Genomic DNA, 16,221 nt, shown 5'->3' with positions numbered 1-16,221 from the left:
AATGCAACATCAATATCTTATAGTTATCTTATATAAATAATTTCTACCAAATGGAAAAGATTCATCTTTGGTTTTACCTTTCTATTTTTTTTATTTAGCTGCATTCTTTAGCATTATGGGATATTAACTGTATAATTTTTTTATTTTTACATGTCTTAGTACCAGAACTGTTAGACCTTTTAAACCTCTTGCTACTGTTCTTCCTGGAGTCAGGGGTCAAAGAAAACATCATCACAACTGTAGACTTACATTCAAAATTTTATTTTTCTACTATTTTATGAATGTATACCAAGAAGTTTGGTATCACACTGCAGATTATAATTCAAATTTTCAGTATTACATGTTAGTTAGTTTCATAATTTAAAAGTAAATATTAAAACAAAATTCCTTTTATGCATTGCATGGTATGTTGAATATAGCTTTGGTTCTAATTATATCTGTGATGTCCAAATACAAAGTGTATAGTTTCTTATGAATTATAAGCCCAACTTACCAATATTGACAAGCTAAAATATTGAGCAAAAACCTCCTATCTTTTCTATTTGCTGAGGCATTGCTACATACAGTGACCCTGTCCACCTCATTCCATTTTGGGAAATACTTTCTGCATACATCCATTTCTGTCTGTGATGTGTGATTAACCAAAACAAAGCTCAGGATGTCCCACTGGTGGTTTTATCAATTTCTAAAAGATGGGAAGCTCCCTAGATTATTTCATCTTAAATCACCAAAGGATGTAGGAAGTGAAAATGTTGTCTAAAAATTTTTCTTTACTCAAATGAATTTAGTTAGTAAGTTTAACAAATTATAGTGGAATTCTGCAATATTGAGAGTAATTTATAATATTTGGTTATTTCCAAATGAATATATAAAAAATCTAAAATAGTTATTTTGTTTTATATTCTCCATGTGTGCAATTTGACAAGGTTTAGCAAATTGTGGCAAGTAGGCATATGAGTACAAAGTTTGTAAATAGAAAAAAAAATTGCTGTATTTCATATTTCTTTATTTACTGTTCTATGTTTTAAGAAAAATAACTCAAAATTAAGAAATTATTCGTAAAAAGTACTAGTATATATGCGTATGTAATGTATTATAACCAAAATGTGACTATATTTTTTAAAATACTAAGTCGCTAGAACAAATCAAAGGAAGATCACTTTGTAAAGGCCAGTTTTGCAATATTGGATATGATAACATGACTAACCATGCATCACATCATTGCAACCACTGTAATGTCAGTCAGAAAGGTCAATGTAATAAAAAAAACATTTCCCAGTTCGACCCTGAAAAAGAAAGGTCCACCTTTTGAAAGCATTAAGGTTATAGGGTATTTACCACTTTATAAAAAAAAAATTAAGATCTTCTGACACTGAAAATGTATTTTCAAAAAGTACACACCTCTTCTTATCCAAAAATATCTCAGCATTCCTAAATGTTTTTACAATACACCAGACAATAATACCTCTTCATTTTTGCACCATTACAGCACTGTGTGCTCATCTTGTGACTGCCCACCATCAATCACACTGTGTCCACTATATTGGCATAGGTAGCTCCTCCTATTATTGTAGCACAATTCTCACTTTTAAGAATTGGCATAAACAAATAAAAAATACTGGTAAGTCAATAAGGAGGAAATAGAAAGCGGGAGAGAGAAAGTATATACCTATCAGAAATACATTTTCAGTGTTAGAAAATATTCCAAAACAGTACTGCCTCTGCTCACCCAAAGCTTGAATTCCACACTGCAAAGGTGAAGGGGCCAATAAAGGTGCAAAATCAATCAAATTGATGGAGAACAACCTCCATAAAAGAACAGGTATGCTGTAATTATATAAGAATATACACCTGTGAGGTATAGCACTACTTCTGGAACAGGTATGCTCTTCACCCAGTAACAAACAAAGTAAAACACACATGGCAGAACTTAATACACAGGCATCATGTTGTGCAAGGCAGATTCTGCCTGTGCACAACAGATAGTACACAAGATGTTGACATGTGTGATGAGAATGATCATGTGACACAATGATAGATGAATTTCCAGAAGGTGCCTGTAATATGACATAAGAATATGAGGCTAGGGCTAAAGGACCATATGTGAACAAGTCAAGTGTGATCCACTTAAGCAGAAAACATCCATAGGAAGTGCCTTAGAATATGGTGTATTATGTCAAGTATGGTCCAAGGACAAAAACAACATTGAAGTTTCTTGCATAAGGTTATAATGTCAACAAGTGTGGTTCACCTGGACAAAAAAATATCTAGTGGAAACATCATGACATAGTGTATGTCATGATCAACAAGTGCAGAAAAGCCAGACAAAAATATCCAGGAAAAGTGTCTTGGATTGAGAATATCAAGATAGTGTTTAATATGGAACATAATGACAACAGCCCTCCTCTCACTGAGTAGGTACATATGACTACAATGTTTGTTTTTTTCCTACAAATCCCACTTTTGAGGATATTTCCATGGTCCACCACTCCCACTAGAAAAAAAAAAAGAGAGAGAGAGAGAAGAAAGAAATGCATTCAGGAATGATACACCAGAGACAAAGTAATGGTGTCTGCATTCTCCAATTTTGAAAAGCAAAATGGCCAAGATTATAAGAACCACAGGCCAGTGCTGATGGGCAAAAACCATACCTGCTTTATTCATGAAGTCAATTAATGATGATCCTTCACATGACATGGTAATAATAATAAAAGAATAGACATGTATATCTAAATATATACCCACTACCAGATAAGTGACTTGTGGTCTTACAGAAATACCCCGTCTCCACAGTTAGTATTACTTAGATTTAAGCTAAAATACAAAATTCAGCAAATCTGACCATGCAACACCTGCCACCAGATGGGATCCTGAAATATGATGTATATCAACTAAGTAAGTTAAAAAAATAACATGTTGATGTACTCCAGTCAGCAGTGAACACGTGTAAAATTGCTATAGTAGAAAAACAATACCCATCTGAACAAGACACAGCAACAGAATGCAGAAAAAGAGTAACAAATGTTCTGGGAGCTGTTTATGTACCAGCCTGAACAATCTCCTACAAAAGTTGGTGGTTTGAGCAACTAAAGACTTGGATGATAAATATGATGTGAAGAAACATTAAACAAATGGTGACTTGTAATGGATACATCAAAATATGGCAGTTATATGAGTGGACAAACCAAACTAGTGAGCATAATAAGTGAAAAATCACACAAAACAATGAAAAGTCATGGAAAAATTAGACAGGAATGAAAACCATAAAATGGAGGTACTATGAGTCAAATAACATAGCAGGGAACAAATTGGACAAAGGAGGTAACCTGGATCCAATTGGGAATACAGCAGGGAAAAGGAAGGTAAGGAAAGAGGAGAAAAGACAAAACAACCTTCTCAGGTAGCTGAGATCCTGGTGAGATAGGTTCAGTTCTGATACTCGATAACATTAAATGAATGAGAAAGGAAGGCATAAATATCAGAATGATGATGATCACATGCAAGGAAAGCAAGAAATTATGTCTTAAAAGAAAAACTGTGCAAGAAATAAAATGCAATGGGTTCAAAGGAAAAATGTGCATCAAGAACAACACTAAAATCCCAATATGCCAGAAAAAAGAAATTTGGCAGATGGACCAGAACACATCCATAGAAATACTTGAGCATAAAGAGACCACTCTGTGAAGAACTTGATGGAATGTGATAAGAGATTAGCTACAGGATTCATATCTCTGGAAACACTACCCACGAGAACTGGCCTAGTACACGAAATCCAGAGTCTGAAAATACAGAAATCTGGACTTAATACTTGGTGATAAAGCTGATGAGAGAGAAATTTAAAGAATGAAATATAACCACCCAATGCTGCATGAATGGGAAGAAATGATACAGAGCCTAATGAACCACCAAAGACTTCAGGGTGTAGACACAGAGAATAATCTCCTCAATTGAAAATCTCTTAGGAATTGAGGAAAACCTCCAACACACCAAGGAAGCATCTAGGAAGAGATGAGACAAGAGACAACATAGCTGGATGGAAACCCCACCATGGTTAAGTTCCTTTCAAGCAAGCAAGCAAGCAAGGTTGGCCCTGATTCTAGGTGGAAGAGAGATGGAATGGTGCAAGTGATCAAGGGAAATGTTCTGCAGGTTGAAAAGTATGTAATGAAAAAAAAAGCATTTATGCCTATTACAAGGGAATGAGAACTTCCAAGGAGACCAAAATCCTCAAAAAGAGATGGAACCTCATGTACAGAAAGAGGAGAAACTACAGCTATTGTTACTGTCCACTCCAGATCCTGCAGCTGAGGTAGGGAAAGCTGGGCTTGATTGAGACAAAAAGTGAAGACAAATCCCAAAACAATGTAATACTATGACTAAGTTATAAAGGGCTTCTTCAACTTCATGAAAAACACCATCTGAGCAGCTTGTTGAAGAAAGAATTGATTGATTTAGTGTTTTATGGCACAAAGCAGCGAGGCTATCTACGCCAGACATTCGGTAAAAATGTAAAAAAAAAATAAAAATAAATGTAGTAATAGACATAAATGGAAATGAAGGTAAAACAAAAAAGTATAAAACCAATGTTGACACCTAGTCTACAATGTTAAGATAGAAGGCAGAGTATAAGAAGTTGTAAGGTATTTACTCTAGCAAAAAGGTAATGATCATAACCTGCCAGGAAGATTAACAGGTAAGTTCAAGAACCACCATCAATCACCTGAAGTTGGCCTTTCCAGTCCTGGTTCCGGGTTATGTGTCATAGCAGCTATTATCAAAATGTAAAAGAATAAAAGTTTTAAAAGAGACTCCGCAAAATCGTAATAATGAGTAGCCAAATGTCCAGTAAAAAGGTAAAAGTAAAGTAAATGGAGTAAAATTTGTAAAAGTAATTGAAGATAAAAGCAAAACGGCAATTAAAACAGAAAATGGCGTAAAAACCAATGTTGACATCCAGTCAACAAAGTTGTAAAGAACTACCTGTAGCAGAATGGTAATGATCGTAACCTGCCAGGAAGACTAACAGGTAAGTATAAAAACCACCGTCAGTCACCTGAAGTTGGTATTTCCAGTCCTGGTTCCGGGTTATGAGTCAATATGGCCAGTACTAAAAGTTAAGTAGTAAAGTGTGAAATGATATGCAGCAAAAGTATAATAACAACTCGCCAGGATGACTAACGAGTAGTTCAAATGGATAGTTCAAACAGGAGCGTTAGTCACCTGAAGTTGGCCTTTCCAGTCCTGGATGTCGAGTTATTTAATGTTCTGGCCATTGTCCAATGTCAAATTGAAGGAGAGAGATTAAAACTGTAAAAAAGGAACCACAATTAAAAAGGTGTAATGAATAAATATGCAACACTTAAATGAGATTAAAAGGTTAATGGCCATTAAAAATTAAAAACATTATCAAGGTGGACAGAGTCACCATCACCAATAACTCTGTCCAATGTTACAGATTGACCCTGGGAAAAATATGTTTAAAATATTGCCGTCGTTGAGAATTGTAACGATGGCAAGAAAGTAAAACGTGGCTGATAGTGATTTGAGTGTTACACAAACTACACATTGGTGCATCAGTTCCAGATAAAAGAAAATGATGAGTTAAAAAACTGTGACCAATGCGTAGCCTAGTGAGAACAACTTCCTCCTTCCGAACTTTACGGAAGCTAGATGGCCAAAGTCCAATTTTGGGTTTGATTTGAAAAGTTTGTTGTCACGTTGCTCATTCCAAGTGGACTGCCAGCTGGCACGGAGCCGAGCCTTGAAGACAACACCATAGTCCATGTACGGAATAGGCATAGGAGTGATGGTGCTGAAGCAGACATATTTAGCTGCCATGTCTGCAAGCTCGTTCCCGAGAATACCAACATGGCCTGGTATACAGAAAAACTGGATTGAAGTAGCTGCTAATGAGAAATGGGCCAGTCGGTTTCGAATATCAGCGAGAATAGGATGTGAGCTAACGTGTAGCGATTCCAAGGCAAGTATAGAACTAAGCGAATCAGTATAAATAGTGCAGTTGGAGTACTGCTCAGCTGCAATATGATCCAGGGCAAGAGATATGGCATACAGTTCAGCAGTGAACACAGAAGCTGTAGAAGGGATTCTGCACGCAACTACTGACCCATAGCAAACCATAGCAGAGCCCACTGAATTACCTGATTTGGAACCATCTATATAAATGGGAACTGAATGATTGTTTGAAAGATATTCATTGAATAAAAGACGGTACTTCCAATCTGGAGTATCTGCCTTTTTTAGGTGACTGAAAGAAAGGTCACATTTGGGGGCTGTAATAAGCCATGGTGGGATGGGCCAACCTGTGGAATCTGCAATGTTATCCAAGGACAGACCCAATTCATCCAATTGCTCCCGGATCACGAAGGCCAAGCGAAGCAATGACAGATCGTCTGTTCTGAAAAAGTACTGCCCACCGAGGAAAGAAAACACATTTCCAGGTGGGATGCTTTGGTAAGGAATGAAGTTTCGAAGTATATTGTAAAGATAGTTACAAACGGCGAAGGTGTAGAGAAGGTTCATGAGATTCAATGTATATACTTTGAACTGGAGAGGTACGGAAAGCCCCAGTGCAGAGTCAAAGTCCTTGGTGATGAACGGGGTCCAGCATCTTTAAGGCCGAGGGTCTGGCAGAGCCATAGACCATTGATCCATAATCGAGTTTCGATCTAATAAGAGCACGATATACCTTTAACATTGAACAGCGATCTGCCCCCCAACTGGTAGAAGAGAGAACACGGATGTTCAGTGCTCTTGTGCATTTGACCCAAAGCTGCTTTAAGTGTGGTATAAAGGTCAGTTTACGATCAAAGATAAGCCCCAAGAACTTGGTCTCCGGGACCACTGGCAGCAAAACTTCACCAATATGAAGTTCAGGATCAGGGTGAATACCCTGTAGACGGCAAAAGTGCAGGCATACAGTTTTGGAGAGAGAGAAATTAAAGCCGTTCAGCGAGTCCACTTCCATTACACAATTGAGGGCGGTTTGTAGTTGCCGCTCAATATATCTCATGTTTGATGACTGACATGAGATGTGAAAGTCATCGACATACAGCCCATTCGCAACAGTGAGAGGGAGTTGTTCAGTGATGGCATTTATCTTTATACTGAAGAGTGTAACACTCAATACACAGCCTTAAGGGACTCCAAGTTCCTGTACAAAAGAACGGGAAAGTGTCGAACCCACACGAACTTGGAATCTCCTGTCCATGAAAAAATTTTTAATAAACATGGGTAGATGGCCACATAACCCATATGTATGGAGGTCTAGCAAAACGCCATACCTCCATGTTGTGTCGTAAGCCTTCTCTATGTCAAAGAATATTGATACAAGATGTTGGCGGTTGAGAAAGGCTTCTCTGATAGATGTTTCAAGACGAATTAGGTGGTCTGTGGTGGAGTACTGTCGACGGAACCCACACTGGGTGGACGAGAGGAGGTTGTTTGATTCAAGGAACCAAACAAGACGAGCATTAACCATCCTTTCTAATGTCTTACAGAGACAGCTCGTCAAAGCAATTGGACGGTAGTTTGAAGGAATCTTGGGATCTTTCCCTGGCTTAGAGAAAGGTAAAATAATAGCCTAGCGCCAGGCATCAGGAAAAACATTCTCCTGCCAGATCCGGATGAAAACAATCAGAAGAACATCAAGAGAAGCAGGAGATAGATGGTGCAGCATGTCATAATGAATATCATCAGGTCCAACAGACGTACTGGCAGATCAATGAAGGGCCATTTTTAGTTCCACCAGGGTAAAGGGACAATTATAGTCAAAGAAACAGTCAGTTCGAAAGGAAAGAGGTGATCGCTCTGCCCGAGTCTTGATGGCCAGGAAGGTGGAGGAACAAGCAGAAGTGCTAGATACCCGGCAAAAGCTTTCACCTAGAGTGTTAGCGATGTTCCGAACATCAGTCACCTCCTGACCATCAGAGAGTAAGATCGAGAGGGGGATAGAATTGTAGTGTCCATTAACCTTTCGAATCCTGTCCCATATGATCTTGGAACTGGTGGTAGAAGATATACTGGTTGTGAACTTAATCCAAGATTCCTTCTGGCTGTGACGTCTTACCCACCTAGCATGTGCACGGGCCCGTTGGAAAGCAACCCGGTTTGAAAGTGTGGGATATCTACGAAAAGTATCCCAGGCCCGCTTTTGAGCCTTCCGTGCTAAGTGGCAAGCAGGATTCCACCACGGACGAGGATATCGTGTCAAGGTTTTAGGAATACACTGAGCAGCTGCATGTGTAATACAGTCAGTTACCGCTGCTACACAGTCGTCTATTGATGGCTGATTTACGATGGCAGGATCAAGTTCTGCGAGAGCAGTGAAAGTGGACCAGTCTGCCTGATCCAGCTTCCACCAGGGCACGCGGGTAGGGTGGCATCGACCACGGCCAGTCTCTCTCAAAAGGATCGGAAAATGATCACTGCCTAGTGGATTACTGTCAACCCTCCATGAAAAATGGGAGAATAATGAAGGGGAGCAAACTGAGAGATCAATAGCAGTAAAGGACTGACTAGGTGCATGAAAGTAAGTGGAAGAACCAGTATTGAAAAGAGAAAGATTGTGATCAGAGAGCATCCGCTCTACAGATCGCCCCTCCCATCAATAATAGCACTTCCCAGAGGGATGATGTCCATTAAAATCCCTATGATTAGAAATGGAGATGGCAATTGTTCAACGAGAGCATCAAGATCTGATTGATCATATGTCTTTCCAGGGGACAGGTACAGAGAACAAACAGTGATGGTATGACCCAAGGAAACACGGATGGCTACAGCCTCCAAGGGTGTGTTGAGTGACAAAGACAGGGTGGGCGCGTTGATCAACCAACAGTGCCACCCCTCCATGTACTCGACCATCACACAACCTGTCATTTCTGTACAGAGAAAACTGCCGAATGGAGACAGTATCAGCAGTTTTGAGAAATGTTTCTTGTAAAAAAAGACAAACAGGATGGTAGGAAGCAATCAGCGTTTTGATATCATCCAGATTAGAACGTAAACCTCGACAGTTCCATTGTATCAAGGTGGCCATTTTTTAAGAACGGGTAGGTGAAGTGGCTGGAGAACCCTTCGGTTTACGACCACGTCTTTTTTCTTTACTGTCTTTAGTCGGAGGAGGTCTATCAACCTCCATGGATCCTGCTCTGTGTCGGGTGGGCAGGTTTTTGTTATTGGAAGAGGAATCCAGTGACTGAGGATGCGAACGAATAATTGTTTTGTCTCTTGTGGTGGGAGAAAAAAGATGTATCAGAAGAAATGCCTGTATTTGAAACTGAAGGATGTGGATCTTGAGGTTTGTTGGAAGGTATGGGAGGAACAGAGATAGGTGTGGAAGTCGATTCATCAACCTTTTTAACCACGGAGGTCAAAAGGCTTTTCATTTGTTTTGAAAACGATTCTCTTGGAGGCACAGAGAGATCTGTCTGCACTCCCACTGTAGTTGTGGAATGAAGTGCAGCAGCATATGTCCGAGATGGAGTTGTGGACAGCAATTTCCGAGCCTCAGGATAACTAATGTTATGTGTCGTTTTCAAGCGCTGCACCTCTTTTCCTCCAACCATTTTGGGCAAGAATGAAAGTAAGAGGGGTGAGAACCATTGCAGTTTACGCAATGTGGGTTCATGTCACAGTCATAGGCATCGTGGTCCTTGCCTCCACAACGAGCACATGTCAGGGAACCACGACAGGATGTCTTTGAGTGGCCGAATCTCTGACATCGGAAACATCGAAGAGGGTTTGGTATGTATGGCGAACCCTGCAAATGAGATAACCTGCCTTGATGGTGGCAGGTGCACGTGGTGAAGTAAATGTTAAAACGAGGGTATTTGTTGGCAGTGTAATTCCATCTTTGCGCAGTGGAGATGCGCCTCACTGCAGAAACTCCTTGGGTGGAGAAACCAGCGAGAATCTCTGACTGGGAGCGTTCTTCAAATCCTTTCAACAATAACTCCTCGTGAAGAATTCAAGGTAGCATGGGGTGTAACCTCAATAGGTATATCCCCAATTGCCTTTGAATTCAAGAGGAGTTCACTGTGTTGGGATGTGGATGTTTCAATCAATATGTCACCAGATCAAGTTTCTTTACTGATTTTGGAGAGCCAGCAAGTCCCTCTAGTCCCTTTTGAATATAAAAGGGGACATTTGCCCTAAAGGTTTTTCGAAGAGAATGTAATATAAGAAAATGAGGTCACTGATGTTGAAGATTGCTGTTCTGAGTATTCAAGACGTGGTCGCTACCCATTGACTGTTTTTTACAATTTTATTTAAATTTTTAGAGGATCCATAGGAAAAGAAAAAATTTCGGTACCCACTGACCCCACCCACCATGGAGCCCTACAAGGGGCGCACTACAAAGTCACGCAAGGACAATGCAGCAACGCCAGGGTTTCGTGAGCACTATACCCAAACACCAGCATCAGGCACAATGTCCACAACACCCGTTGAGAACTTCCAACACTGGTACTTGGTTGACTCTAGCCCAAGTGGACCAGCCGATTGACCCAAGGGAGGCCACCCAAAGGCCGCCCGTCTACAGGAATTCGAGGCCAAAGTGGTGTGTTAGGGTTGGACCCCTCAACCACCAGGATCCTCTCCTCCCCTTCACGGGTCACCACGCACGGCAAACACGTGGGTGGATGTTTAGATCCCAGAGAAGGTAACCAGATAGAACAGAACCTTCCCTGGGAGGTCCCCTCACCACGTACAGGAATCCACACCGAGAGGTTGAAGAAAGAAGCAGGTGTGAGTAACTGACTGGACACAATAAGAGATAAGCAGAAAATGGTAAGTTGGAAGATGCAATGAGTGAAGATGGTGTGAAAAAGAGTATACCATTTGACAAAACGTATGCAGATCTGAAGAAAGACAAAATGGTATCATCCAGAACTGGAAAACAGAATTTTCATAGATGAACTGAAGAAAAAAAAAGATGTGACATTGGGATAGAAAACTCACAACAGTGAGAGGTAGAGAACCATGGTAAAGCAAGGTGTCACCAGATAAGATTACAACAAGGACAGACCAACAATGGGAATCTAAACTTGCATGTTTTTAGAGACCCAAAAAAAGGCAGAACTTTATCAATAAAGTACAAAACAATTAAAGTGAGAAAAGTAACAATTCTTAATTATGGAATTTATAAGTCCACTCAAATAATCTATAAAACAAAAGACAAAAATAAAACCCACCCTGAAGAATAAGAGAATAAAAAAGTACCCAGTAATAAAAACAAACTCTGACTCAAAATAAATCCCAAATTAGATGTAGTAAATAAAGAATTTACAGACTAAATACCATTACAAAATAAAAATTTAAAGAAAATAAAGGAATAAAATTCCAAATGCAAGTTTAAACTAAAGAAACTAAATGATAAAAAAGTATAAAAAATCTAACTTATTCAATACTGAGTAAAGAAGACATGAATGAACTAAATTATAGATCCATCCTTACTAGCTCACATAAACTCATTAAACACAGCTGTATCTACAAGGAGTGAGAAATATACACTGAAAAATGTACTGTTGATCTGAGAAAAATAACAGTACCTAATCCAGCATTATTATGCAGAGGAACAGTATAAGACAGAAAGTGCCATAGAAAAAAAACTTTCCATACAGTGGTTTCATTCCTCTGCACAAAAAAATGTAACTTGAAAAAAAAAAAAAATCACAAGTCAAACATAAGGTATGAACTCCCTGCAAACTAAGTCGATGTTTCCTTGCCACCAAATTTCATCAATTCTGACAGCAGAGGAGTAGCTTTAGACCCACCAGTTTTAACAATGCTTAGAGAACAAACCAAGGTCGAGATAACTTTGGGTGGGAAGGGGTTGTTCTGTTTTGGAACTAAATATATATAGATATAAAATGTTATAAGATTAAAGCTATCAATTCTAAATAGTTGTGGTTTCTTTTATAATCTATTTAAAAAAGCATAACTTGTATCTATTTCATAATTGTTTATGTTGGTTACAAGGTCAGAAAATTTGACCAAACACATTCAGAGATACAATAGTGAAAATACCAGATAAAATAGAAGGCTTTTTCTGAAGAAAATAAAAAAGGTTTGATAATTATCTAGAGGTTATAAAGATTCCTCATGTGATACCTGACAATTTACTGATGCATCAAAGTAGTTTTAATCTGGGACCAAACCTGTAGTGTGAGAGTTAAGTAAACATTCTGAAATAACAAAATACCATGTGAAATCAACATCCAAACACTTGCTAATGGTAAACCTCTTTATTTTTTTTAATTATGAGTGATTTCATTTTTTATACTAAATTTAAAACCTAATAACCATATTATTTCTTTTTATTGATAAATCATAATAAGTTGTATTTCAAAACATAATATATATAAGGATTCAGTTGAATAGGAATAAGTATCAAAATAGAAAAATACAAGTAATTTCAAATTCATTCATACTGCTCATTATTCAAAATTATTTACTTGTGTCTTTTTAGATGGGTCAGGATGAACTCTTAATTAAAGAAGAAGTATATTTAGGTGGATGTGGCATTCAATTCAAGAATATTACAAAAATTTATATTTCAGTAAATTAATCATTTTAAGATATTTTGTTTAGTTCATTGGCATAATAATCAGCTAAACAATGACACATTTGTTGAATATCACATACAGTAATGGAAATAACACATCACATGCAAGTTTGTAAAATACATCTATTTTAGGTTATTAACTAGAAACTGTATCACAAAAGTTTGAATTATTTATTGGGTAAATTAAATTATAGTAAATTTTCTTAAGACTACAATAGGTTTTATTTAACTTCTTTTCATATTAAACTAGTATGAAATAGTTAAAAATAAAACATTCATGTTTTATAAGAAAGCTAACTGCATGAAGAAATATGTCATAATAAAATTAAAGTTATGATTTTAAAAATTGTGATATATATATATATAATATAAACAAATAATCTGTTAAAACTACATGATAATGTGTGATAATCACATGAAAACAAAAACTACATTCAAAAAGGCAATACAATGTGGGTAACTATGTTAAATTTGTAAAGATGTAATTTTTACCTGAAAATAAATGTCTTTATAAATGCCCACTTTATGATTTGATTTTTCAAACACTTACCTGTCTAGTTTTGCTGTCATTTTCACTTTCTTGATAAGCATCAAAGAGATAATTTAACACTGCCAAATCTAAATTTGCTTCACATTCAATTACACAAGGAACCAAAGATCTATTGGCTATAGTCTGATCTTTCACATCTTCTGGTAAGTGACCACTTTTGGTGGTAATTGTTTCAAAAGTAATTTTTTCCGAAGATACCGTAAATTGAAGACTGATGCCTTCAGAAACAGATCCAGCGAGTGAAAATCTGGTAGGCATACCTGAAAACTATAAATGTAAGACAGGTTACAAAGTTACAGATTAAATAAAAACAGTTTTATGTATGTTTCAAAACCATATATTTGAAATATGAGTTTCTTAAAGCTATATAATTCTGCTACCTCACTTTGGTTAATTTTTAAATCAACAACTGTCTTTTTTAAAATTGTTGTGGCAAAAATGTCTGAGTCACCTTCAAGGTATTTCATTATAGGTCATTTTTAACACAAATTTCGTTTATTAAGTAGAAAATTTGCTTTAATTACTTAGAAGCCTAAACTTTGTATTAATATTTTAATTTTGGTATAAATGTTTCTTTTGCTTTCTGGAAATACAATAATCTTCCAATATCATTTTTGATAGAGATTACAGCCAAATTTGTAAAGTTCTCCTGAAATATAGGTGACCTCAGACAGGTTTTAATTAATATCGGCTTTGAGAAACATCTCTTTGGAGATATAAAAATCACTGGAGCGGTAAGTAGCACCTTAGAATTATTTTACACACAGCTGCTAAATAACTGATCTTTTCCAAATGCATCAATATTTAAAAAAAAACTATAATTAAATACTGAAGTTTAGCTGGTAAATTAATTCCCTTTTTAACATCACATGTACCTATACTGGAGAACAAGTGCACTATTTTATACACCTTTAACATTACTTAGTAATCTAAAAATTGACATATAACAACAGAGCAACTCAAATAGAACTCCCAATTGTATAAAAATACAGTTTACATGATCCAGAGAATGAATGTAGAGTGAGAAAGAAGAAACAGCATGTTGTTGTCTACTATAATGTACAAACAATATCCAGTGTTGTGCAGCAGTGACTGCTTATTTTCAAGTTTTTGTTATTAAGGCACTTATTTCATCTAACCCAAGTGTCTGAAAGTTCTTAAGCAACTGATAATTCTTTTGCCAATTTAAAAAAAAAAATTTCTGTATTAAAGAAAGATGTTGATAGCACATTGATTAAACTACCAGCAATATTAATTCTCATATTTGAAATCTTCATAAAGTACTATAGAGAGAATTAGTCTGACAGTGAAAGTAGTTTTTTTTTTTGTTTTTTACCTACCTTGCACTGGAAGTCCCACAATGAATTATTGTTGACTTTGTATTTTCAGACTATATACAATCAGAAAATTGAGTATGCCAAGCTGCCACCCTCAGGTATTTTAAATTAGACTGACTTTTATAACCTGCTCCTTGCTTCAAGCATAAATGTATAGAAAGAAAAGAATATATCTCAGCAATTATACATGTTAGAATGTTGAATAAAATGTCCATTTCTAAGTTTATTGGCACAGCAATTCTACTGATGGCATTGTTTTATTAATTGGACATGTTTTATACTCTTTAGTAAGTGTGGCAAAAAATTAATATATTTCTGTAATGAAATAAAAGACCAAATCAAAAAACAGAATGTTTTTCTTACTTATAAAACAGTCCATCCACTAGTTAAAAACTTTTACAAAAGTTTTATTGAAAAACTGAATATAACTATTATTATAATATAGTAGAATGTATACACCAGTCATTCAAACCTAAACATCCAAAATTATTTTTTATTATATGTTTCATTTTAAATGAAACCCCATTCTGTTTGTGTGACTTTAACACCTTGTTTGTTTAACACCTTGTATTAAATGAAGTGCATTGCAGGAATGTTAACTTCAACTGAAACTTTCAAAAATGTAGAATTAGTTAAGGTTCAGCATTTAGTAAATATATCCCAATATCTTAACTTGGTGTTTAATGATTTTTTCAGAACACAAAAATCATAAACGAGTGTGTATTTGATAAAGTCAGTGCCTGTTCTAATCCACACTGATCAATCTCACCCTGCATGCAGCATTGAATCACAAAAATTACTGAAGCAAGCAAGCTCAGAGATGATAACCTTCATTTACATATAGACAGAAACAATCGTGATGACCCTTTTTCACTGTATGCTGCCACAAAATCTGTATATCACCATTTATTTCAAAATGACACCTTAGCAGACTAAGAAACATTGACACTGCCTCACTAAATCCTCAGGAAAACTGCACTGTCATTCTGACATTTGAAGCTTTGACTTCAGAGCACACTGTTTTGTAAAGATTCACATTTACAGAAGTCACACGAAATGTGTTATGCATGGGGATTATAGGTACATGAAGTGTCAGAGAACAAGAATCAGTCAACGACTTATATGGAGATGCTAGTCATCGCTATGATTTATGGCACCAAGGTCATTACAACTTGCATACTGAAATACAACAATAACACAAGAACCAAAATCAAAGGACTGAGTGTTTGACCAGCTTATTTCTGATATAGATGCAGAATGGTTTTGGACTGGGAATTTGCCTAAAATATATAACCAATATAAAAGTTATGTAAGTGAAATTTTGTCAAAACAAAATTTACTTACTGAAATGTCAATAAATCTTGATTATCTTTTTGTTCTTACATTACCTGAACTTACAAGTAAACTGGTGCTTCAAGAAAAAGCCAAAGATGTATTTAATGTAGTTCCAGAAAATGAGGGTGACAAACTAGAACAAGCTATCAAGAAGATAGCAAAGCACAGGAAGACCAATATATGAAGATGATTTCTGTGCATAAAGACATGCATCAGTGTTGAATAAATTTTGATTCAACTAAAGAATATGCAAGTAAATCCATGATGGGCCTTCTGAATATGCTTATGCCAAGAAATACCCAGGAACTGCTGATAATAATAAGTTGTAACATGATCACACACCTCCTCAACAAAGACCCAACTTCATATTAAATAGCATCTGGTATGATGGTCAATGAGAAGGATCTAATTCATGA

At 36.5% G+C, this 16,221-nt stretch overlaps 1 protein-coding gene across 1 annotated transcript in view; it reads right to left on the bottom strand.

The window, feature by feature from the left end:
- PolG2 (DNA polymerase subunit gamma-2, mitochondrial) overlaps positions 1-16,221 on the bottom strand; it is a 96,812-nt gene that overhangs the window by 41,208 nt on the left and 39,383 nt on the right. Inside the window, exon 5 of the mRNA XM_076449234.1 lies at positions 13,134-13,400. Coding sequence (XP_076305349.1) covers positions 13,134-13,400 — 267 coding nt within the window. The remainder of the gene's footprint in view (positions 1-13,133; positions 13,401-16,221) is intronic.

This window comes from Tachypleus tridentatus, chromosome 8 (genome assembly GCF_004210375.1).
Source record: "Tachypleus tridentatus isolate NWPU-2018 chromosome 8, ASM421037v1, whole genome shotgun sequence".
Classification (NCBI taxonomy): domain Eukaryota; kingdom Metazoa; phylum Arthropoda; class Merostomata; order Xiphosura; family Limulidae; genus Tachypleus; species Tachypleus tridentatus.
This window is presented reverse-complemented; position numbering and strand designations above follow the sequence as displayed.